The sequence below is a fragment of the Drosophila hydei genome, unplaced genomic scaffold, assembly GCF_003285905.1.
Source record: "Drosophila hydei strain 15085-1641.00,03,60 unplaced genomic scaffold, DhydRS2 tig00000149-arrow-pilon, whole genome shotgun sequence".
Lineage (NCBI taxonomy): Eukaryota > Metazoa > Arthropoda > Insecta > Diptera > Drosophilidae > Drosophila > Drosophila hydei.
This window is the reverse complement of record NW_022045678.1, coordinates 5,943,146-5,967,460: the sequence shown is the minus strand read 5'-3', so window position 1 is coordinate 5,967,460 and position 24,315 is coordinate 5,943,146. Positions and strand designations below refer to the sequence as shown.

The 24,315-nt window shown below is 40.7% G+C and overlaps 7 protein-coding genes across 7 annotated transcripts; 4 read left to right on the top strand and 3 right to left on the bottom strand.

Moving 5' to 3' along the window:
• The first annotated feature begins 64 nt into the window (after positions 1-64).
• On the top strand, positions 65-1,852 carry LOC111594691 (methionine aminopeptidase 2). Its single transcript, XM_023308111.2, has 3 exons — positions 65-287; positions 454-1,263; positions 1,327-1,852. The coding sequence occupies exons 1-3, from the start codon at positions 176-178 to the stop codon at positions 1,752-1,754; spliced, it is 1,350 nt and encodes a 449-aa protein (XP_023163879.1). The 5' UTR covers positions 65-175; the 3' UTR covers positions 1,755-1,852.
• A 107-nt stretch (positions 1,853-1,959) lies between these two features.
• LOC111594693 (sodium channel protein Nach) lies at positions 1,960-7,578 on the bottom strand. Its single transcript, XM_023308113.2, has 8 exons — positions 7,426-7,578; positions 7,152-7,358; positions 4,479-4,844; positions 4,260-4,410; positions 3,454-3,647; positions 3,064-3,402; positions 2,895-3,004; positions 1,960-2,150 (listed from the first exon to the last, which is right to left on the bottom strand). Exons 1-8 carry the CDS (start codon positions 7,542-7,544, stop codon positions 1,975-1,977), a joined length of 1,662 nt encoding a protein of 553 aa, XP_023163881.2. The 5' UTR covers positions 7,545-7,578; the 3' UTR covers positions 1,960-1,974.
• On the top strand, positions 5,847-7,157 carry LOC111594692 (zinc carboxypeptidase A 1-like). The gene has a single exon (XM_023308112.2). It carries the CDS (start codon positions 5,850-5,852, stop codon positions 7,140-7,142), a length of 1,293 nt encoding a protein of 430 aa, XP_023163880.2. The 5' UTR covers positions 5,847-5,849; the 3' UTR covers positions 7,143-7,157.
• Positions 7,579-12,027: 4,449 nt separating the features above from the next.
• On the top strand, positions 12,028-13,373 carry LOC111594723 (zinc carboxypeptidase A 1-like). Its single transcript, XM_023308154.2, has one exon. The coding sequence runs from the start codon at positions 12,055-12,057 to the stop codon at positions 13,333-13,335; it is 1,281 nt and encodes a 426-aa protein (XP_023163922.2). The 5' UTR covers positions 12,028-12,054; the 3' UTR covers positions 13,336-13,373.
• Positions 13,374-14,292: 919 nt separating this feature from the next.
• On the top strand, positions 14,293-15,607 carry LOC111594722 (zinc carboxypeptidase A 1). Its single transcript, XM_023308152.2, has one exon. The coding sequence runs from the start codon at positions 14,316-14,318 to the stop codon at positions 15,591-15,593; it is 1,278 nt and encodes a 425-aa protein (XP_023163920.2). The 5' UTR covers positions 14,293-14,315; the 3' UTR covers positions 15,594-15,607.
• Positions 15,608-15,839: 232 nt separating this feature from the next.
• LOC111594721 (pickpocket protein 11) lies at positions 15,840-18,262 on the bottom strand. The gene is made up of 6 exons (XM_023308151.2): positions 17,808-18,262; positions 17,444-17,746; positions 16,439-16,902; positions 16,179-16,347; positions 16,016-16,116; positions 15,840-15,958 (listed from the first exon to the last, which is right to left on the bottom strand). Exons 1-6 carry the CDS (start codon positions 18,260-18,262, stop codon positions 15,840-15,842), a joined length of 1,611 nt encoding a protein of 536 aa, XP_023163919.2.
• A 77-nt stretch (positions 18,263-18,339) lies between these two features.
• On the bottom strand, positions 18,340-21,215 carry LOC111594750 (pickpocket protein 11). The gene is made up of 4 exons (XM_023308198.2): positions 19,970-21,215; positions 19,112-19,250; positions 18,929-19,035; positions 18,340-18,500 (listed from the first exon to the last, which is right to left on the bottom strand). The coding sequence occupies exons 1-4, from the start codon at positions 21,213-21,215 to the stop codon at positions 18,340-18,342; spliced, it is 1,653 nt and encodes a 550-aa protein (XP_023163966.2).
• Positions 21,216-24,315: the final 3,100 nt, after the last annotated feature.

Sequence of the window (24,315 nt, the reverse complement as noted above, 5' to 3'; positions counted from 1 at the left end):
AGTATCGGTATCCAAATTTAATGTTAAGTCAAGCATGCGATTGAAGTTATCGTTGTAATGAAATATATCGTTTTTTAAGGTAGCAACACATCACTAACCTCGTGCTCTCCTTTCATCGCCATTATTGCTCAGTAGCCGCAAGTGTATTTTATAATTTTTTGCAAATACATTAAATATGTCAGCTGTGGAAGCATTGAATGTCGAGGATGCCATAACAGTAGTGGCCGGCAGCGACGATGCCAAGAAACAAAAGAAGCCAAAGCCGAACAATAAAAAATTGAGACAAGGTGAGTGACCTGTCCCTTTAACCATGCAGTTACATGTATATATATAAGTACATATATATATATATGTTTATATATATATGTATATATATTTATACACATATAAATATATACATATATATTAAATATTTATATATATAAATATATAATATATGTTAAATACTTATAGAAGCCGCAGCAAAGAAAATCGCCGAGGGTGGCGAATCTGAAGCCGCCACCAATGGCGAAGCCGAGAAAAAAGCGCCAATCGCTGTGCCACCCATGAAGAAGAAGAACAAAGGCAAAAAATCTGGTCAAACAGATCCACCCAGCATACCTATATCCGAGCTCTTTGCCAATGGCAACTATCCGGAGGGTCAGATAATGGATCATCCAATACCGAAGGATATGGCCGACGATCGCACCGCCAAAGATCGCTATACGTCGGAGGAAAAGCGTGCGTTAGATCGCATGAACAACGACATCTACAATGAGCTCCGCCAAGCTGCCGAAGCGCATCGCCAGACACGTCAATATATGCAAAAATATATCAAGCCAGGCATGACCATGATCCAGATATGCGAAGAATTGGAAAATACCGCTCGCCAATTGATTGGGGAGAATGGCTTGGAGGCTGGCTTGGCCTTTCCAACTGGCTGTTCACTTAATCATTGCGCTGCACATTACACACCCAATGCGGGCGATACTACTGTGCTGCAATACGATGATGTGTGCAAAATTGATTTTGGCACCCACATCAAGGGTCGCATCATTGATTGCGCCTTCACATTGACCTTTAACAATAAGTATGATAAGCTCCTGCAGGCGGTGAAGGAGGCAACCAATACGGGCATTAAGGAAGCGGGCATTGATGTGCGTCTATGCGATGTTGGCTCGGCCATACAGGAGGTAATGGAATCGTACGAAATCGAGCTGGATGGCAAGACCTATCCGATCAAGGCTATACGTAATTTAAACGGACATTCTATTAGCCCGTACCGTAAGCAAGATAATCTATATACTATTGAGTATATTAAATTGTTAACTTGAACATTCCTTATAGGTATTCATGCTGGCAAAACGGTGCCCATTGTTAAGGGTGGTGAGTCCACGCGCATGGAAGAGGATGAGTTCTATGCTATTGAGACGTTTGGCTCGACGGGTCGTGGATTGGTCCACGATGACATGGACTGTTCGCATTATATGAAGAACTTTGATTTGCCATTTGTGCCGCTGCGTTTGCAGTCATCCAAACAGCTATTGGGCACCATTAACAAGCATTTCGGTACATTGGCTTTCTGTAAACGTTGGCTGGATCGCGCAGGCGCTACGAAATACCAAATGGCACTTAAGGATCTGTGTGACAAGGGCATCGTGGAGGCCTATCCGCCATTGTGCGACATCAAGGGTTGCTATACGGCACAGTATGAGCATACCATTATCTTGCGGCCCACCTGCAAAGAGATTGTCTCTCGCGGTGATGATTATTAAATATGATATATGAATACAGTCTGGAACATGAAACGCTTGCACGGGCAATTAACATTTTGTAGCATGCATTATATATTATACACATATATTAACTACAGTTTATAATTTCAATAAGTTCGATTCGATTGTTGTGTGTGATTTCAATATACTTTTGTGTGTTTGAGCTCTGAGCGAATCACATAAGCGAAATCTGTATTTCAAATGTTAATATATGCTCTTATTATTCGTTCCAGTGTAGCGAGCTACTGTCTAATTCAGTTTTGTTGCTATCGTTTTTTTGTTTATGACATTCTCTGTAGTAAAGGACAAACCATTTGCCAGTTAGATAGTAAAATATTTCTATATAGCTGATTATGCTGAAGCCATACATCAATGATAAAATACCACCAAAGCGATCTGCAAAGACATTGATATGAAAAGTTCAGTAAAAAGTTTTTGGATTTAGTTATAAGCTAGTATGACAAATGAAAATAGCTTTTAGGTAGAGATTTTAAGCAGTAAAATGTTTCTATAGGTCGGCAACTTGTTTATAGCAAAGTACTAAGGCTGACATTTTAATTTTTATTTAGCTAATGTAAATAAATTGTACGTTTGCAGCTGTGCAAGGATTTTGAAATAATATAATATTTGTATAGAAACTTGGATATCAGTTATTTTTTGTAGTTGAATAAGTTACTAGCCAGCTATACATTATCTAAACAAATCTGAATTAAATTTCAATTAAACATTTATGTATTTTGAAAAAATTGTAAAGCTTGTCACCTTCACTAGCAAATACAAATATAGATTTTAAAGGCTCTCATTGTGCTTATAGCTTTATTGCTAATCCAGCAGGTTAATAGGTTTAAGAATAATAAATGGGTAAGTTATGTTATATATTCTAGTTTAAAGGTCTTCGAGTGTTAAGCATTTCTTACAATCTCTCCGAAGAATTCAACTTATCTGTGGCTAGCCTAATGTTTTTCCCTAGACAGCTTAAACAGGATACAGAAATTTAGTTGTTCAATTTTGAGTTTCTAACAATAAAACCTAAATATTCAGTTTTTCCCGAGGGTACCCAAGAGTATATATTGCCTCCCTCTCTCTTTCTTTAATTTCGTGAACGAGTATAAAAACCATCTAAATGTCATTCGACTCAACTAAGCAGCACAACCCAATCGCCAACCATAGCCATTTGTGTTGACTGCGCGAAACGCAACTTGAAGAATAATTTGATTATGGATAAAGGACGATCGTTGTTCAAGCTCTTGCTGCAATAAAGATAAACGTAATCAATTTTTGAAGTGAACTTAAGACAACCGTAACATACAGTAGGCCGTGGGCGTAGCCCGTTGCGTTAAAGGCTTTTCTAAGCGGAGCTACATTGCTGGTAATCTCAAAGTTAACGCCATCGCAGTTGGGCAGACAAAGTGGACATTGCGACATGCTGCTGGCATCCTCAGCCCCTTCCTCGTACTGTTCCACATACGGATACTCATTGAAGCCATTCCAAATACCGCGCCATTTCATCAGGCATGGCAAATCAAGCAGCGTGCAGTAGCTAACATTTAAAGCGGTGCCGGCCATGGGGGAGGACGCACAGCCACAGTGCTGTAACATGCTATTAATGCGACAGAGTAAAATGCACTCATCCAGCGAGTAGTAGGATCTGCAAAGCAAAAGCTTTAGCTCTTGTCCCACTCGATTTTGCTTCAATTACTGGTTCAATAGTTTTCTGCCCTCCTCTGGAAAGTAACAGCGACGTACTTTTGGCGTCACACCTCGCACCGCAGCGCTGGAGTCAAAGAACTTCGGCTGTATGGGCACCTCCACAATGGTATTGTGATCGACGAGTATTTCACCATGTTTATTGGACTGCACAGTGGCATAATCTTCTTGCGGAAAGATCTGCAGCTGCAAGGCAAGCACAATTTTTGATTGAATTAACAAAATGTATCAAATGTAAAGCGGGCTAAAACTCCACGAGCAACTTTTGTTAACAGCATCGCTGCTGTTAATGTAATGTTAATGCCAATGTAATGTTGTGCTAATTGTTAGCTTGGTTAACAGAAGTCTTTCTGTGAGGCAATTTGAAATTAAAACAGGTAAGCTCAAATACAAGAAGCGCGTAAAGTAATTACACAGACTTGCAACGACTGAGGTTGCTCTGAATTATAGGCTATACTTTTGGAAATTAGTTAATGAATACCTTCGGGCTTAGATGTATAATATTATTAATAATGACATGACCTAATAATGAGGAGAACTGTACGTAGAACTGGAATTGGTAAAAAGTACAATTAAAAGTAAAAGTGAATCAACTTAAAAGCAAAATATAAGTTTCAGAACATTTGTAATACCCATTTACTTCTAATTAGAAGCAGAATTGATAGCATTACAACACATGAAAATGCGAGTTTTCAACAGTTGTAGCTAGGCTCACGTCCGCTAGGACTTAACACTGAGTTGCCAAGTTCTTATTATTGCTGCTGCCAATATTGGAGTAGTTGGAGGACAAATACTTACCCGAAATGCCGTGTTGGTCAAAAAGCTCAATGTGTAATCGTCCTGGTGAGTGTCCTGCAGCACAAATTGTATGCCGTTCAAAATAGAATTCGATTCAAAAACCACCTGTGGCAATGCCGCCATTTCTGCATCATCCAACTCACGCTGCCCACTGTAAGCAGCAAGATGTGGTTAGAGAGAGCCAGTGCAACATGGTTAGAGTCTTTTGCTATCACTCACGGAGATTGTGAATAACTGGGCCGCCTATAGTTAAATATGCAGCACGTGCCAGAAGATGTTGCCCGCTTCAGAAACAATTGGCTTGTGTTGACAGGCATACCATAGATGATCCCTCGCACCACTAAGTCCCCGCAGTCGGGCGTCAACTCACGTAGTATATCATGCACCGAGTATACACTGCCATTGTAGTAGCTAGTGAGTAGATTGTGTAGTTGACCCAGTTCATCGATATCCAAATGTTTCCCGTCGGTATTCAAAAAAAAGTTGGTCAGAAGCATCAGGCGATCCGTCAACCTCTCCAAATCTAAGGGGGGGTATCGACTGTCATTGGCAAATGTTCCTTCGTATTGAGTCTGGTGCTGATAGCTGGAAGTCAAAGGGGATATTAGTATGCGGACTGAGTATCAATATAAAGTTTAAATATACAGATTGACACATCGTTTTGGATACGCTCTGCTCGATTGATCCTATTTATCACTTATAGAAGCTAAGGTAGAGAATTTCTTAGAAATCTATAAACCTATTATTCCTTATGTATACATGATTTATGTATATGTTATGGCGGTATATATTGAAATAGAAAAATAATAAAGTGATTCAAATATTTAAAATATTAAATAAAAAATAAAATAAAATAAAATAAAATAAAATAATAAATAAAATAGGGCAACTTCTACCCCACGTTTTCAAGCACTTACGCTTATACATTCACACACATATTTATGCAAAATCAGTTAAATTTCTCAATATTCAATATTTTCGGACTGCGACGCCTTCTCGAGGAACCCTTTAAGAAACTGGCGAATGCTTTTGTATTCCTTCACAGTTTGGAGCTTCAACTTTTATGATTTAAATTACTCTTGCCACAAAATACTTTTGAGCAAAAGCTATATCAACAGTAGCGTTGCAAATGGAAAGAATCTATATGGAATCCCCCACAGACCTATTCGAATGAATTATTTTTAAGTCAATTTTGTTTTGTTGGTATGAGTAAACGTGAATGAGTCAATGCACTTGGCTCCGTCCAGCTGCAAAGTAATTAATTTTCGGATTCTCAATACTCCATTACTTTTGTTGATCAAGTGCGGCTCTTTTCCATTTCCCTTTTAGTTATAGCGAACTCTAAATACGGTGTAAGTTTGTATTGCCAAAAAGAACTGTGTATCAACACAATATAAGCTAAACGATTCGAAATTTAATTGAATTGCGTTTACTGTAAGACCAAGTTGCTTATGGCTTTAGCAACTCAAAGAACTTAAAAATTACGACTTGCAATCTTTTGTGTGTCAAAATGCTTTTACCCACAAAGACACACCACAAGTCTATAAAAGCGTGACACGTAACATGATGTGCTTCATAACAACGTCGACGATGTCGCTGAACAAGTCGCTTCTTTTAGCCGTGTTGGGCCTTTTGGCCACCTTTGGATTTAGTCTTGCGGATGGTGCTCACTATGACAACTACCGTCTCTACAAAGTCACTGCTGAGAATAAAGATCAACAAGCTGTTCTAAAAGAGCTGGAAGAATCTTCGGACTCAATCATATTTCTGACTGGTATCCTTGTCGGAGCTCATGTCCAGATGGTTGTTGCCCCACACAAAGTGTCTGATGTATTGGAGATTTTGGGCAAAGCTGAGATTAAATATGAACTGAAGTCCAAGGACTTCCAAAAGTCCATGGATGAGATTGATGAGAAGGTGGCTCCTAAGGGTCGCGCCAGCATCGAGTATAACTGGTCGCAGTACTATCAGCTGGAAGATACATACAACTGGATGCAGTCCTTGTCCAAGCAATATCCACAGATTGTTACCCTGATTGAGGGTGGCAAAACCTATCAGGGACGTTCAATCCTTGGTGTGAAGATCTCCAAGAGTGGCAGCGAGAAGCCCGGCATCTTCATCGAGGCTGGCATTCATGCTCGAGAGTGGATCGCCCCAGCGGCTGCCACCTACATCGTCAACCAGCTACTCACTTCGAACGTTGATTCTATTAAGCAGTTAGCTGACAACTACAATTGGTACGTCTTCCCCCACTGTAATCCCGACGGCTTTGTCTACTCCCACACCAAGGATCGCCTATGGCGCAAGACTCGCACACCCTATGGTAAGTGCTTTGGCGCTGATCCTAACCGCAACTGGGGCTTCCACTGGAATGAGGTGGGTGCCAGCAACAGCGCCTGTTCCGATACCTATGCTGGACCCCACGCGTTCTCTGAGATTGAGACTCAGTCACTCTCGAACTACATTGCCTCGATAAAGGACAAGATTCAGCTCTATGTCTCGTTCCATGCCTACTCGCAATATCTGCTGTATCCTTATGGTCACACCAAATCATTGCCCGACAATGTCAAGGACTACCAACAGGTGTTCAACGCAGCTGTCTCTGCCGTCTCGCAGCGTTATAATACGAAATACACTGGTGGTAACATCTATGATGCCATCTACCCGGTAGCTGGAGCCAGTGTTGATTGGGTGTATGGTAACCAGGGTGTACGCATGGCATTCTGCTATGAGTTGCGTCCTTCGTCGAAGTCCTATATTACGAACTTCAAGTTGCCCGTAGCTCAGATCATTCCTACGAGCGAAGAGCTGTTGGACTCAATGACCGCCATGGTTGGTGAAGTTCAGAAGCTGGGCTATTTCAATCCAAGAGTTGTGCAATAAATTACTCACATTTTAAAGGCGTAGTTATTCATTAGGCCCCTGTTAATCATGTTCGACCGGCAAACACTCACAGCGGGAAAGGGACTGTTGGATACGTGCACCAGATTGGGGGCCATGTGAATCTCAGTGGGCTGATCGATGTACTCGAGTGTCAGATTAACGACAACAATGTGTGTCCAGACAACGATCACAGCCAGAAATGCCAGCCAAAGTGCCCTGTCAATAGATAGTGTTAAACGGTATCAGTTGAATTATTTACTAAAAGTGCGCTTTAGATCTTCACTTGGCGTATTGTACGGGGCTGTGCAACAGCAGAGGTTTTAATCCACTTATGTAGCTATTGCGCAGAAAGTCTTTAAAGAGTCTGCGATAGTTGGACTCCACTTCAGACAATTGGTACATGATGGCTGCTTATTACTAAATGAAAACGAGCTTTGACTCATTTTATAGAGCTTTTATAACTCATAGCTCATCAATCAATTGCAATGTGTCAGGGCCTAGACAGTTGCTGTCAGAAGTGATTGATTGGTGTATTAAATGGGTGAGTCAAAGGGATCGAAGAACAGGCATAGGCATAGGCATAGGCATAGGCATAGGCATAGGCATAGGCATAGGCATAGGCATAGGCATAGGCATAGGCATAGGCATAGGCATAGGCATAGGCATAGGCATAGGCATAGGCATAGGCATAGGCATAGGCATAGGCATAGGCATAGGCATAGGCATAGGCATAGGCATAGGCATAGGCATAGGCATAGGCATAGGCATAGGCATAGGCATAGGCATAGGCATAGGCATAGGCATAGGCATAGGCATAGGCATAGGCATAGCATAGGCATAGGCATAGGCATAGGCATAGGCATAGGCATAGGCTAGCATAGGCATAGGCATAGGCATAGGCATAGGCATAGGCATAGGCATAGGCATAGGCATAGGCATAGGCATAGGCATAGGCATAGGCATAGGCATAGGCATAGGCATAGGCATAGGCATAGGCATAGGCATAGGCATAGGCATAGGCATAGGCATAGGCATAGGCATAGGCATAGGCATAGGCATAGGCATAGGCATAGGCATAGGCATAGGCATAGGCATAGGCATAGGCATAGGCATAGGCATAGGCATAGGCATAGGCATAGGCATAGGCATAGGCATAGGCATAGGCATAGGCATAGGCATAGGCATAGGCATAGGCATAGGCATAGGCATAGGCATAGGCATAGGCATAGGCATAGGCATAGGCATAGGCATAGGCATAGGCATAGGCATAGGCATAGGCATAGGCATAGGCATAGGCATAGGCATAGGCATAGGCATAGGCATAGGCATAGGCATAGGCATAGGCATAGGCATAGGCATAGGCATAGGCATAGGCATAGGCATAGGCATAGGCATAGGCATAGGCATAGGCATAGGCATAGGCATAGGCATAGGCATAGGCATAGGCATAGGCATAGGCATAGGCATAGGCATAGGCATAGGCATAGGCATAGGCATAGGCATAGGCATAGGCATAGGCATAGGCATAGGCATAGGCATAGGCATAGGCATAGGCATAGGCATAGGCATAGGCATAGGCATAGGCATAGGCATAGGCATAGGCATAGGCATAGGCATAGGCATAGGCATAGGCATAGGCATAGGCATAGGCATAGGCATAGGCATAGGCATAGGCATAGGCATAGGCATAGGCATAGGCATAGGCATAGGCATAGGCATAGGCATAGGCATAGGCATAGGCATAGGCATAGGCATAGGCATAGGCATAGGCATAGGCATAGGCATAGGCATAGGCATAGGCATAGGCATAGGCATAGGCATAGGCATAGGCATAGGCATAGGCATAGGCATAGGCATAGCCGCATAGGCATAGGCATAGGCATAGGCATAGGCATAGGCATAGGCATAGGCATAGGCATAGGCATAGGCATAGGCATAGGCATAGGCATAGGCATAGGCATAGGCATAGGCATAGGCATAGGCATAGGCATAGGCATAGGCATAGGCATAGGCATAGGCATAGGCATAGGCATAGGCATAGGCATAGGCATAGGCATAGGCATAGGCATAGGCATAGGCATAGGCATAGGCATAGGCATAGACGATTAAAGGTAAAGGAAACAATATAAATATATAGCTGTATAAATCAAATGGACTTAAGACGTTCCACTAGTCGGACCATATAATTAATAAGTTAAATAAATAATCTGGATTATTTTTTTGTTAATCTCAATAAAGTAGATCAATAAAGTAGTTACTCGACTACCGAATTTTGAGTTTCTAGTTGTAAAATGAAAATGTTTACTTTTTTATATGTCTAATTTTTCAAGTTTCTCGTTTACGTCTCGTCCTAAATATGACTTGTATTATTCCATTTGCCACGCTCGAGCGGTGCCAATGAATATCTATTCAAATTTATTCAGCTTCAATATGAATGCTTTGCATTCATAGAAATAAATTAATTTGATTTATAACTGTTCACTTCGAGAACAATTATAAATAAAATTAATTTATTCAATTCTAGATGAGGTTAGTGAGTCTTTTAAAAAGCTGATTATGCTTTGTTTACTAACAAGTTCTTATAAAACTATCAATAAATACTAACATTTACAATATATTATATAATACATTTAGGCTAGGCTAATATAATTTGCTTGACTGAAACTGTTTAAGGCTTTCTGTTAAGGCCTTTACAGCCTTTTTACATTTACAAACAGCAAATGTGTACTTAAATCTACTAAACCAAATGATATAAGCCTTAAGCTTATATCAAGTCTTAGCGTTGGTGGTCTATAGTTAAGCGAAGCTGCATGATTTCTTATAGATTTTACGTAAGTATTCGGTCGTTGGGCCCTAATTAACTCTTTAAGATAATCTGTCAAATTACATTCAAAACAGTATTTACATAACGTTTGACTTTACGATAGACTGTTATCAAGTCACGGTAAGCATGATCAGTATGCAATGCTGACTAAAGATGAATTAAAGGCTGTGCTGTAAAGCCACGTTGCTGGTAGTCTCAAAGCTAATGCCATCGAAGTTGGTAGACAAAGTGTGCATTGCTGGCTTCCTCTACTCTCTCCAGGTCCTGCTCCTCACATGGATACTCATTGAAGTGACAGCAAATCGGGAAGCGTACATTAACAGATGATTCTATTATCCTCCAGCAAGAAGTATTTTACCAGGCAAAGAAGTGGTGAATGATAGCGTGATCTACGATTATTAAGCATCAAGCAAAATCTTTCCAAATATTAGATTTAGCGTGACTGACACACTCCCGCCCAAATTCAGTAGCAAAGTATATTCGTTTTGTTCAATGCTCGTCTGTCCATCTTACGCTACAAAATGTCTACGTTTTTACATTTCATACACAAAGCCATGTACGACAATCCAGTGTAGAATTAGTGAAATAAAAATCCCAATGTTGACTGGGTTTTTCTATTATTGTGTGTTTTTATAGACGCCTCATAGTAAATATATACCCGATCAGAAAAACGAGCAGAGTCGACTTAGCAATGTCCGGCTGTCCGTCCGTCAGTCCAGCACACCAAAATCTAGAGACTTGATATCTCAAATGTGCACTCGCGTATACTAAACGAACTTATAATTTTGTTTGGATAAAGATCGATCAATATAGTAAATGCTGGAGGCATCGGAATTTTCTTCAAGTTTCTGTAATGAATACAAATATTTTGTATCACCTTCCTCTTCCCTCAACAAATGTATTCCAAATAGTTGTGCGGTGGCTAATATACTCAAATGAATGCCATTATACCGGCATGAAAATTAGATTAAGATAATCTTGGATTGATATTCTATATTCTATAAGAAACATTATTCAACAATAGTTCCTTTAGTAATGCCCATAATTCAGTCCCTGCAAGCAGAGCGTGTGCTGTGTTGTATGAAAGAATTTCACTTCTTTCCAGGGTTCAGGGTTTTCTATAGTAGAATAGTCTCGGCTAGAACACACTTACTTATTTTTTAATGAAAATTTGATTAGGCTAGTGTAACACCACCTGTAGCAATGCCGTCAGAGCAAAGAACTGTGGCAGACGATGTTGGCCGCCTCAGAAGCAATTGGCTTCTGTCACAAGCAAGCCAGAGACGAGCCGTCGCGCCGTAGCTGAGTAGCATATCATGCGCTGAATACACACTGCCAGTGTAGTTGACCCACTTCATCGATATCCAATGGTGCCTCTTCATGCGCATTCAAATAGAAGTTGGTCAGCTGCAGCAGGCGGTCCGCCAAGTTCTCCACGTGTAACGGGGAGTACTGACTGTCTTTGCCAACTGTTGCTTCGTATTCAGTCTAGCACTGATAGCTTAGAGTCGAATGTGATATTTATATGCGGGCTGAGTGCGAATATCAAGTGGATTCCCGGTAAAAGCAAGACAAGGGCTATATCATAAAGGGGAAATATCTCAAGATTAGGCGTAGATTTGATACACTTTCCTCGATAGATCGTACTAGAAATTTAGTAATTTGATAGAGCTCATTTTAAAAGATTATGTTACCATATATATATATATATATAGAAATACAGATAAAGATAAATTCTGAATTTCAGAATTTTAATGCTCTCCAATCAAAAATATTTTCTGACTGCATTCATTCATGTTTGATCGACTTGTATTTGCTATAAACCCAAGTTGTTTATGACTTCGGAAACTAAAACAACTTAAATGCAAAGACTTGCATTTTTTCGATTGATATACAGCCAAGATGTATTCCGATAGCTGTATTTACCAAGATTATTTTAAATTATTTAAAGTCTAGCGAACAGACATTATAAATAAAATTTGATCGACTGGGCTTATCACCAAAGGCTCTATCAAATAATAGGAACACAAAGAGAAAACATATAAAAGCTCTGCACACGACTTGCTGTGCTTCATAACAACGACAACGATGTCGCTGAACAAGTCGCTTCTTTTAGCCGTGTTGGGCCTTTTGGCCACCTTTGGATTTAGTCATGCCGAACGCGTTCACTATGACAACTATCGTCTCTACAAAGCCACTTCTGAGAATGAAGATCAACTAGCTGTTCTAAAAGAGCTGGAAGGATCTTCGGACTCAATCATATTTCTGGATGGTGTTCATGTTGTCGGAGCTGATGTCCAGATGGTTGTTGCCCCACACAAAGTGCCTGATGTACTGGAGATTTTGGGCAAAGCTGAGATTAAATATGATCTGCAGTCCAAGGACTTCCAAAAGTCGATGGATGAGGTTGACGAGAAGGTGGCTCCTAAGGGTCGCGCCAGCTCCGATTATAACTGGGCGCAGTACTATGAGCTGGAGGATACCTATAGCTGGATGCAGTCCTTGTCCAAGCAATATCCACAGATTGTTACCCTGATTGAGGGTGGCAAAACCTATCAGGGACGTTCAATCCTTGGTGTGAAGATCTCCAAGAGTGGCAGCGAGAAGCCCGGCATCTTCATCGAGGCTGGCATTCATGCTCGAGAGTGGATCGCCCCAGCGGCTGCCACCTACATCGTCAACCAGCTACTCACTTCGAACGTTGATTCTATTAAGCAGTTAGCTGACAACTACAATTGGTACGTCTTCCCCCACTGTAATCCCGACGGCTTTGTCTACTCCCACACCAAGGATCGCCTATGGCGCAAGACTCGCACACCCTATGGTAAGTGCTTTGGCGCTGATCCTAACCGCAACTGGGGCTTCCACTGGAATGAGGTGGGTGCCAGCAACAGCGCCTGTTCCGATACCTATGCTGGACCCCACGCGTTCTCTGAGATTGAGACTCAGTCACTCTCGAACTACATTGCCTCGATAAAGGACAAGATTCAGCTCTATGTCTCGTTCCATGCCTACTCGCAATATCTGCTGTATCCTTATGGTCACACCAAATCATTGCCCGACAATGTCAAGGACTACCAACAGGTGTTCAACGCAGCTGTCTCTGCCGTCTCGCAGCGTTATAATACGAAATACACTGGTGGTAACATCTATGATGCCATCTACCCGGCAGCTGGAGCCAGTGTTGATTGGGCGTATGGTACCCAGGATGTACGCATGGCATTCTGCTATGAGTTGCGTCCTTCCTCCAACTCATATATCACTGGCTTCAAGCTTCCCGCTGCTCAGATCATTCCTGCCAGCGAGGAACTCTTGGATTCGCTGACCGCCATGGTTGGTCAGGTCCAGAAGCTGGGATATTTTAATTAAAGATTTCCACAATAAACGACTCACATTTTAAAAGCATAGCTACGCATTTGACTTGTGCTAGTCCTATTCGACCTGAAGGCACTTACAGCGGGTTGTTGGATACATGCTGCATGTATTGAGTGCCTTTGAATCTCAGTGGGCTGATCTACATCGATAACAAAACTTACAACCAGAGAATTGCTCTGTCAATAGACAGCGATAATTCGTATCAGTTAGAGTATTTAATAACAGGTTAGCTAGAGATCTTCACTAGTCGTACTGCACATGGGTATGTCACAGCAGAGGTTGCAATAGCTGAGATTTGATAAAAGGAAGTAATATTAAAAAGCCAGAGCAGCAGGTTGATAAACTTTGGAAGGCTTTTACAAGCTGCTTAGATTGATTTTCCAACTGATTCTGTGAAAACCGTTATTAAATGGCAGCAGCAACTTTTGATAAGTGCCGCATACTTCAGACGCTCGAAGCTTAACTGATTATAGACAATGTTATTTTCTTAAGAATATATAAGAGAGCGTAAATCTAATCGTAAATCTATGCATATTTAAGATTTACATGCAAAAGACAAGCTGCTTGAAGAAACCTGTGTAGCTTAAAGGTACTTCACTGTGATGGCACCCGAGTGCCTGAGCACTTTACGCTGGCCTTCATTGCCACGTATTCCATTTGTAGACTGCCAGTCACTCCATAATCCAGGGTTAAACCCACATGCTTTATAATTAGGCGAAAGAAAAACTCTTGATTTTTAATAAACACACAAAAAAGTGCAGTGATTTACACTAGAGTAATAAAAGTATTGATAAGGGCTTAGATGCAGATAACGTTCTTATTTATGCGTCTAAGAGTTGACGTCTTAATCGCAAGGGCTATAAATATGATTTAGTTAATTGACTTATCAGCGCTTATCTAAATGTTGCGTCGAAAACTCCATTGACCATATAAACCAACCACGCAACCTTAAATGTTTAATACCAACGACGACCATGTCGCTGAACAAGTCTCTTGTCTTTGCTCTGCTTGGCCTTTTGGCAACTGCTGGAGTGAGTGAGGCGGAACGGGTCCGCTTTGATAACTACCGTCTATACCAAGCCAATGCAGAGAATGCCGAGCAGCTGGCTGTGCTGAAACAGCTTGAAGGATCTTCGGATTCCATTATGTTCCTGGATGGCGTCCACATTGTCGGAGCTGATGTCCAGATGGTTGTTGCCCCACACAAAGTGCCTGACGTATTGGAGATTTTGGGCAAAGCTGAGATCAAGTACGTGCTGCATTCCAAGGACTTCCAAAAGTCCATGGATGAAATTGATGAGAAGGTTGCCATCAAGGGACGCGCTGCCGACTACAATTGGGCGCAGTACTATGAGCTAGACGATACATACAACTGGATGGTGAGCCTGGCAAAGAAGTACCCTCACGTTGTCACATTGATTGAGGGTGGAAAGACCTATGAGGGCCGTTCGATTCTCGGTGTCAAGATATCCAAGAGTCTCAGCGAGAAGCCCGGCATCTTCCTGGAGGCTGGTATTCATGCTCGCGAATGGATTGCGCCCGCTGCTGCCACCTTCATCATCAATCAGCTGCTAACCTCAAACTTGGAGTCTGTCAAGGATTTGGCCGACAACTACAATTGGTACATCTTCCCCCATGCCAATCCCGATGGCTACGTCTTCACCCATACCACAAATCGTATGTGGCGCAAGACCCGCACTCCCTATGGCAGTTGCTTCGGCGTCGATCCCAACCGCAACTGGGGCTTCCACTGGAATGAAGTTGGTGCAAGCAGTGATCCATGCTCTGATACCTATGCTGGACCCAGCGCCTTCTCTGAGATCGAGACTCTGTCGCTGTCGAATTACATTGCCTCGATTAAGGACGAGATTCAGCTCTATATTTCGTTCCATGCCTACTCGCAATATCTGCTGTATCCTTATGGACACACGGGCGATCTGCCTGATAATGTGAAGGATTTCCAGCAGGTATTTGATGCGTCTATTGCCGCTGTGTCACAGCGCTACAATACACAGTATACTGGTGGCAACATCTACGATGCCATCTATCCGGCAGCTGGAGCCAGCGTTGACTGGGTCTACGGCACTCAGGATGTGCGCATGTCCTTCTGTTACGAGCTGCGTCCTTCCTCTAAATCAGTGCTCATCGGCTTCAAGCTGCCCGCTGAGCAGATCATACCTGCAAGCGAGGAAGTGTTGGACTCGATTACCGCCATGGTTGGTGAGGTCAAGAAGCTGGGATACTTTAACTAAATAAACAACACACGTTTCACCTTGCATTGGATCCTATCTGAATGTATTTCAAGTGGTTTACCAGGTTGTGGATCTACTGTACATAAATGTGACTTGTCTGCATCTAATAAAATGACAATATTATGTAGTAGATTGATAGGAACTTCAGGTCCTATTTATTGCTGAAGATTGCTGAATTTTGTGCATTTAAGGTGGGCGCTCTTAAGATTATTAAAGTATTATTAAAGTGCTTAGGTAAAGCTACACTTAATCCCTGGCTCGATTGATGTAGTTGAATACTGGACGAAATGTGAGAAAGTAAATAAACTCGAAAGCCGTGACAATGCTGAAGCCCATAATAAGACCCAGCAGACCGCCAAATGACGCTAAGAAAATAAAATATGTTTAATAATCATAGGAGTTATCAAGTACTGAGAGCTTACCCAAAGCTGAAAGCCAGTTCTGAAAGATCTCCTTACGATATCTAGTGGACATTAGGTCGCTATAAAAGACATGCACCAATATGCTATCTGTGCGATTGGAACTATAATTTGTAAGCAGCAATTAAGTTGTATTATAAGTGTAATATTTTAAAGACTGTCTTGCCTGTGGGTCAGCTTGCTGCGGGAGTAGTTGGCATCCAGTCTGCCCATAGTGCTCTCGGAAACATATTGATTCGATTCGCAGTCAGGCAAACAATTGCAGGGAAAGTTTTTCGTATTGCGTACTATTGAGAGCGGAGCGTCTAGATTAGCCAGGGCGCGGGAAAAGAAGCCTAAATGTATAGGAATTCAGAAAAGAACTCAATATTTATGCCTAAAGGACCTCCTCGAACAGTCTTCGAAATGTCGTCCTTTACTACTCACGTTTGCTGTCGAGCATGCAATTCATATTTAGCACGCCGCAGATCTTGATGCTGTCATTGTTGGTTAGGTAGGAGGGCAGGCAGCCGCAACGCTGAAGAGTCATCTTCATCCTGCATTCGAACATGCAGTTGATAAACGAATAGCGTTTAATCCCATCCAACTTACGTTCTCCGCCAAAGAGGCAGTTCCTCCAGCGCAAGTCCATCTGCCGTATATCCTTCGTGGCATACGTCGACTCGGGATTGATGCGCACAAAGCTCTCCCGAGTGGATGTAACCACCTTAGTTTCTGAATTCTCATCCGGAAAATTATAGGCATCATGAATGAGCAAACGAAAGCCAAAGCCACTAAAGAAGGTACCATAGTAATCAGCTACCATGGGATCAAGCAGCACTGATAGACCCGTCGTATAGCCACAGCCGGTTACTCGATAAGGCCGCTTGGGCACTTGGTAGGCGATTTTACTAAAAGAAGAAATTAGTTGGGGTCGGATATGAAATCAATGAGTTAAAAGGAAATTGATCTAAAATACGCCATATTTTAATTATTATTAATATCTATGAATACAGCAACTTTCATAGTTATATATTTGAGGATCCATCTTTATTTTTTAATTAAATATGGCAGACATTAATAATGTGTTAATATTAATATATTAATATTGCATGCTACTCCATGACTAACATAAGGCCAGGGCATCATGTAGATTCAATTGAAAGGGAGAATGACTGCTCTAATTGGAAGCAATATTTGAACATGCTATTTAATATTATGTTGGCCATTATACTAGAAAGTTATTCATATAAAAATATATTAGTTATATGAATCAAGCGTTATGACGTATAGCCAAATTTGATGTAATTTCGAAACTTAAAAGCGAACTACACGTATTTGGACCTGGATTAAATGTCTTGTGACATCAAAACACATGTTTTCTAAAAATCTAATAATTTCTATTTGCTCAATTTATATAAGTAAGATATTCAGTTAGTTAGAATCACTTACACTGGAAAATTATTGGACATGGCACCAAAAAAGTTGAAGCTACAGCAGATACCCTGCGAGGTGACAACGTGTTGAAACAGACTCTCGCAGCGCGTCTTAATGCCCTTCCAAATGCAGCGTGAAATCATGTCTAGGCAATCGGGTGAAAGACGATTCGTCAATTCCATAAGCGTCATATTATTCAAATTCAATATTTTATCATAGATTTCCAATGAACTATTGTTAACTGTTTGACCAGCGGGTAATAAGGTTAGATTAAAGAGTTGCTCTAGCTCCGTTTGGGTTACGTTCTGTGGCAACTGCCTGAAAAGTATCAAAATTATATAACAAACTCCTCGCTTAAAGATTATTCGATATCACCTACATATGCCGCTTCAGAATTAACGCTTTTGTCTTGGACACCCGGTTAAAATTGCATATAGTTACCGCTGGAAAAGGGATATTCCAGGTGGGAAAATGTGAACTCTCGATGACAGTCACAGTAGGTGTTTCACGATTCGAGTACCAAGAGGCAAGCACCAGAGATATGGCACTAATAATAGCGGCTATAACCACGCCAAGCCAAAAATAACGTTCGTTCTGACTGATATCCGGACGCGTAATGTAGCTAAAGCCGTGCAGCGATGTTGTTTGGCAATAATTGCGCAAGCTCTCCATGAACCAAGTTCGCACCTCACGAATTTTATAGTTTTTCCAGAGCTTGGACGTTTTTTCGATGGTGTTTATGCTGCTACTCTTATGACTTTCAGTGGCCTTGTTTAGGAGCTGTTGTGATTGAACCAATTGCATATCAAAGATGCGTCGCTTCTTAAAGGCCATGTTGAACAGCAGAAGGCGCTTCGGGCAACTGACTTAATGTGGTCTACCTATTTGGAAGTCAAGCTAATTAGCTTGTCCTAATTAGCCTTTATAGCTCGCTGTTGACGTCGACGTCTATAGCGTATTTGCTGTCGAGTTAGCCAGTTACATGTGGGTCGCACACACACAAAGAATATCAGCTCGAACACAGACACAAAGCTGCAGCCCATAAATAGGCCGGTGATGCCGCCAAAGGTGCCTGTCAAATGACAATTGATAAGTTGTTTATTAAATATAGGTCTAAATGGTTGTTTCTTACAGTTGAGCTTCTCTATAGTGAACGTGGCTATTTTGCCCTTGATCTGAACTTTAAAAACTTTTTTAAAATTAATTTTTTTTTATTTAGCTAACTTTCTATATCTTCTTTCTTCTTGAAGCTGCTGACAAAGTATAATAGGCAGACTCCATAGCTCAGCTGTTGTGACTGCTTAAATAAAATATCTATATTCAAGTTTCGTCAAATGACAAAAGTTACGTGTCTCTATCTAAACCACCTTGATTGATTGCTGTGTATATACAACATTTCTCTATTAATTTAATATTGCTTTAAGCGTATAGCTCGTGAGTTTCTCCCTTAAGGTTTGTTAGCATTCAGAGTTTCATATACCCCTGTTCCACTGTACTTACCTATAAAAGTCAGCAAATTCTCATAGACATCCAAACGCAGTCGCTCCTCGCTGAATGAATCAAAATAAATGTGTAGTAGAACCTCGTCCGAGCCATTAAAGTTCTTGCTGTCATAAAATAATTATAGGTATATATACATATCACTTAAACCACCCCATCAATATAAATATCAAACATGCTTACAAGAAGGAAATATTCCCATTCGCTAGAATTATAGGATAGCTATCATTCAGTGCTGTCAGATCGATTTGTATTTCAAAGCGCTTGAATTGACAGGATGGCAAGCAATTGCAGGAGCTTTGCAGCTGATCCCAGCTGTAAACTAGAGAAAACAGTCATTGATTAGGCAGCTAAGTATTTCCAACTGTAACCTGGAGAAAACATTCATTGATTAGGGCAACTAAGTATTACCAAAGCTTGTGCGAGTATATTTTATATGAAACAATCAATGCTCTTAACACAATCGGCACATAATTATGCCAACCAGATGCTTATATTTGCCTAAGCAATCTCTAGTATTTGGGGACGTATCTAAAATTCAAAATATTCAAAACCCTTCTATTCACTGCTGAAAACTACATGGTAAATCTCAAGCATCCAATATCTATGGTATTCAAGGCACGCTTAAAAGAGGAAATCAAATTATCAATTTTTATTAATAATAAGGAAATGGAATGAGTTATCGAAAATCTAAAGGATGATAAGATAAGCTTGTACTGTGTATAGTATACATAAGTGTACCTCAAAATTTGAATTCTCTAGCATTTGTGGCTTACGAGACCGCTGCGTTCGCTCGGACGGCTTGATCACCTCAACTCGTTGTTTGATCAAGAATGTACTTTATGGCTATGGCTTCAGCCGCGACTGCTTCTGCCCGTTACATACATTTTAACAAAACAATTTAACCCTAAATTAACATTTTCAATGTGTTCAGGTATCAGGGGTATCAGTTCAGTGTTTCTCCTAGCGGCGCTCAGAGTATCTAGAATTTTTCTTACTTGTTTTTTAATGATCCGTGCAATCAAACTTGTGCCTACTTACCGTGTTCTCTTAGGCATTTGAGCTGTTCGAGTTGACAAAGAGGCCATTGCGAACGCCGCGGCATATGGGGATGCACACAGCCGCAAGTCTCGAGCATTTGTTCACTCTCACACTCTGCCACACAATTCGCTTGGCTGTATATTGGATAGTAGAAAAGCTGGCGCTCTTGGTTCAAATAACAGTTTCTTTTAGCTGGCTCTAAGCCGCTAACATAAGGCGTGGCATGCGTACTAAACGACTTCAACATGATATGAGCCTCTGTGGCACGAGGTAGGAGCACACGTTCTGTAGCTGCATGAATGCCAGAATGCACATCGTGAAGCAACAACTGAAAACCAGCTGCGGAATGCCGTGAGCTAGCATAGTCCTCTAGTTGGCTAGATAGGCGTAATGTTAAGCCCTTAGCTGGATTGCCAGCTGTGTGGATGGGCGTTTCGTTAAAGGTGCAACATCGACCCTCGCTGTAGCTCCAGCTGGTGGTGAACAGCTGGTCGCAGCTGTGAGGTAAGCCCTGCCACAGGCAGGCCAAGACCTGAGACTCGCAAATGCGTGGAGCCAGAGACTCCAGCAGCTGGGACCAGCTTATGTTGTCAGATAGCAGTGTTCGATCATTTGGATTCGGATTCCAATTGTGCTTAGTTAGCCAGGGCAGCACTTGTGGGGGCAACGACCATTCTTTCGCTTTCAGCTGACTTTTCGATATACGATTCATACTACATATACTTAATGCCGGAAAGTTTCGAGACTGCTCCGACATGGGCTGTAGCATGCTCTCGATGTACCTTACAGTAGGCGTCTCCGCCGACAGGGTATATGACATGATCAATACGAGAAGTGAGAGAAGCACAGCCGTGCAGATGATCAGCCACCAGAGCACACGCTGCCAGGTACAAGCTCCGACGAATACATGAAATCCATGTATGCTCGACATTTCACAGTAGATCTCAAAGCCCGTCTTCGATTTGCACAGGCCATCATCATGGCGGGCGCGCAGAAAGCTGAGAAAGCTCGGCAATGGCAGCTGTCTCAGACTCTTTGCGAATCTCGCATGTTGCGTGCGCCAATATCGGAGGAGTTTAATTCTTTGCAGTGTTTGGTGGAACTTATTACATTTGGATTTTGGCTTTTGCGGTCTGCCGAAGCACTGAAGTGGCGTTATCTTGTGCGGTTGCTTGGGTCTCAGATAGGCCTCAAAGTTGATTAGATAGATGGGTTGCGGATCATCTTTGGCTGGGGTAGTTGACATGTTTATTAAGTGCTTATATAGTTGGAGCCAGTTAGAGAATTATATATTATATATTATATTATTTATTATTATATTCACTCTCACAACAAAAATTCGCAGGGCACCATTTACGTTAAATCTATTTCATATTCAGTATATCTTTTATATATTATTTTTCAGCTAAGTCTCTCTGGAGCTTCGCTTCACTTTCGGTAACAATCTATTGCCACATAGCCAAGACTTATTTGACTTATATATGGATATCCATGTATGTCCAAATTATTAGTGATACGCCCACTCTTTGCCAAATTGAGTTCGTCACGCCCTTCAGCTGTTGTCCATGTCGTTATCAGGCCTTGCTACTGCCTGATTAGCAATATCAACTTCATCACACACCTTCTCACCTTCACACCTGTGAAAATGATTGTAAACAAATGCACAGAGAAAAAGAAAGAAAAACAATTAAGCATTTGCCACTGAGAGCTACCCAAGCGATAAGCATGATAAATAAATAATAATAGGAAATTGTTTACAGCGAAATATTGTTTCCTTTTCCTATAGAACAGTTGGATACAGCAGTTATTGTTGTTGTTATTGTTATTATGCATTGCTTAACTAATGAGCTTATTGTTGCTTTTGTTGTTAATGTTGTTTGAATAGTGTACATGCCCACCCAGTTACCCATTCACCCACACTCAGCTAATCAGCCACCTACACAGTAAGCTCAGGTCTCTTTCTCCCAGTCTCTCTCTTTTTACTATTAAATATTCAGCTCTGTACACCTGATATATCTATATATATATATATAAATGCTGCCCATATACTGATACATCAAAGTCACGCGCAAATTAGGCGTTAGAATTGGATATGGTTTGGCCAATGGCTATTGCTACGGCTATAGCTTTGGCAAGGTGATTCATTAACTGTTTGATCATACGATCTACAAATAATGCAATATATATATATATATATATATATATATATATATATAAATAAATAGATAAATATATAAATTTATATATCTAAGCCATATCTATACAATTGGATCAATCGGAGACTCAATTAAAACAATTTTCTTTATCTCTTAAAAAAATTATATTATTATACGGAATATTTAGCATTTGCAATCGATAAAAGATTCAACATTTTTAATAGTAATTTTTAATATCTACCAAAAAAAAATATTTCTTAATTAGAGGAGATATGTTAATCCTCTTGAGCCTAGACAATTACTAAATAGTAAGAATGTTGCGGTCGATTGTGACTGACTGCATAAACAGTTAAGTCTAAAATGAATATTTTCTGATTTTGCATGACCCAATGGACGTCCTATATAATTTATAATTATTCATGTGGTGGTGATCCACCTGAATTTTACGACTGTAGATCAAAAACTATGAAATTACGGTTAAGAATTATAAGTTATAATTTAGAAACGCCGCAGAGTTACAAATAAAAAAATTAAAATCACCCACGCTGCACTGTTACATTTAGTCTTAATTTTGCATTTAAGTAAAACGCAACTTTTCTTAAATAAAAACCTTTTAAATATCTTATATATAGTTTTTTGTGCACATTTATGTAGCCAATATCAACAGTAATTCACGTTGAATTTTATGGTTTAGGTGTACGCCTTTTGAAGGTAACGTTGTATCCGATTGGTCGTGCTCCTAGCGGGCGTATCCAAAATATTTTTATATTTTTTCAGCTAACGGCTGAAAACGTTTACAAATTCAAGTCTCTACCTTCGACAGCGACACAATAATTTGAGTTCATACAGACAAGTGTACGGGCAGAAAGACGTGCGCTGCAAAAATTCAATATACAATTTCGAAGTTCTTTCAATAAGCTTAGAAAACTTAAATTTTGGTAGGTTAAAAAAACCATTGAATACTTTTAAGCGTGGCGCAAAATGCGACTAACGAGTCAGTAGCGTGCAAATATTTGACTTCCCAATATTTACTTACGAAAGAAGAGTTTGCTTTCGACCGGGGCAAATATTTGCGGTTTTTATGAAAAATTGAATGCCATAAATTTTCGCCGAATCGACGTTCGCATGGCTTTAATTAATTGGATTTTATTATTAATATTTCTTTCGTATACAGTTTGTATTTTTTTTGTTTTTATTTTCCTTTCTTGCCAAATATGTGTGCACGAGCCGGCGCCTAATGATATTATAATATTCTGCGAACATTTCAATTCATTCATTTGGTAGCCACGTGCCACAACAACGTTTCTTTACATACATACATATATACGTATTTATATATATATAAATATATATATTTATTACAGAATAATGTGGTCGATGTCGGGGAGAGATAAGACTGCACGACAGCTGATCCCTGCGTGTTGTTGGAGCTGATGGAAAAAAACTGCGAGTGCAACTGAACTTGAAGCCCGAAAATATGTATTGATCGCGTTTATTTTTAATATATAAGTCAGACTTAACTGTAAACTGCATATGATATATATTACGTCATAGAGTACAGTAAGCAACTGGGCTTTCATCTTTCAGGTCTCCGATCGGTCGCTATTTTTGGTTGAGCGCTTTGTAAACTTAACGTTTATTTATAAAATGTTTTTTTTTTTTTGTGAATGACGACAATGATAAGCTGCAGTCAGTCGGTCCAGTCGAGTTATATATTTTCTTTTTTTAGCTGCCCCCAGCGACGATTTATTTCGTATTGTATTATCTGTACGCTGATTTATATAGACGTAGCGCCTCATTATTCGAAACTAGAGCGAGGCTAATCTTTCGTTGTAATTGACGCAAGTTAAATATGAGTCGATTTTTCAGGCTTTTTTATTTGTGACTTATTTATTGTCCATCTGGCAAGTGCGGCCACTGGCTTTTGAACTTAGCTGCTGAATCAGCGTTTCCCCAGGTCAGGTGACTGCTGTCTCTAGTGAAACGTGACGTGCCACATAGGCATTGGACTGTGTATAATGTTAACACCATATCGTTTGTCTATATTGATGAAGGTTGAAGTGGCAATTTCATATCTCTTTGTTAACACCAGCACAGTTCTGTGAACGGACTATAATGAATATTTTACTGTAATTGTTAACTAAACAGTTTTGCCATTTCTGATTTTCCAACAAGATGCGCTAACTAGAT

Bases quoted from the DNA above. Each gene is read 5' to 3' on its own strand.
- LOC111594692 (XM_023308112.2), top strand. From the start codon at position 5,850: ATGTCGCTGAACAAGTCGCTTCTTTTAGCCGTGTTGGGCCTTTTGGCC.
- LOC111594750 (XM_023308198.2), bottom strand. From the start codon at position 21,215: ATGTCAACTACCCCAGCCAAAGATGATCCGCAACCCATCTATCTAATC. The intron at 19,036-19,111 runs GTAAGCATGTTT...ATTTTATGACAG, and splicing joins AATGGGAATATTTCCTTCTT to CAAGAACTTTAATGGCTCGG. The intron at 18,501-18,928 runs GTAAGTACAGTG...GTCATTTGACAG, and splicing joins GAATTTGCTGACTTTTATAG to GCACCTTTGGCGGCATCACC.
- LOC111594723 (XM_023308154.2), top strand. From the start codon at position 12,055: ATGTCGCTGAACAAGTCGCTTCTTTTAGCCGTGTTGGGCCTTTTGGCC.
- LOC111594693 (XM_023308113.2), bottom strand. From the start codon at position 7,544: ATGTACCAATTGTCTGAAGTGGAGTCCAACTATCGCAGACTCTTTAAA. The intron at 3,648-4,259 runs GTAAGTATTTGT...CTTGCCTTGCAG, and splicing joins TGACCAACACGGCATTTCGG to CTGCAGATCTTTCCGCAAGA. The intron at 3,403-3,453 runs GTAATTGAAGCA...TTTGCTTTGCAG, and splicing joins GGCAGAAAACTATTGAACCA to ATCCTACTACTCGCTGGATG.
- LOC111594691 (XM_023308111.2), top strand. From the start codon at position 176: ATGTCAGCTGTGGAAGCATTGAATGTCGAGGATGCCATAACAGTAGTG. The intron at 288-453 runs GTGAGTGACCTG...AAATACTTATAG, and splicing joins CAATAAAAAATTGAGACAAG to AAGCCGCAGCAAAGAAAATC. The intron at 1,264-1,326 runs GTAAGCAAGATA...CATTCCTTATAG, and splicing joins ACATTCTATTAGCCCGTACC to GTATTCATGCTGGCAAAACG.
- LOC111594722 (XM_023308152.2), top strand. From the start codon at position 14,316: ATGTCGCTGAACAAGTCTCTTGTCTTTGCTCTGCTTGGCCTTTTGGCA.
- LOC111594721 (XM_023308151.2), bottom strand. From the start codon at position 18,262: ATGGCCTTTAAGAAGCGACGCATCTTTGATATGCAATTGGTTCAATCA. The intron at 16,348-16,438 runs GTGAGTAGTAAA...CTATACATTTAG, and splicing joins TTGCATGCTCGACAGCAAAC to GCTTCTTTTCCCGCGCCCTG. The intron at 15,959-16,015 runs GTAAGCTCTCAG...TTATTTTCTTAG, and splicing joins GAACTGGCTTTCAGCTTTGG to CGTCATTTGGCGGTCTGCTG.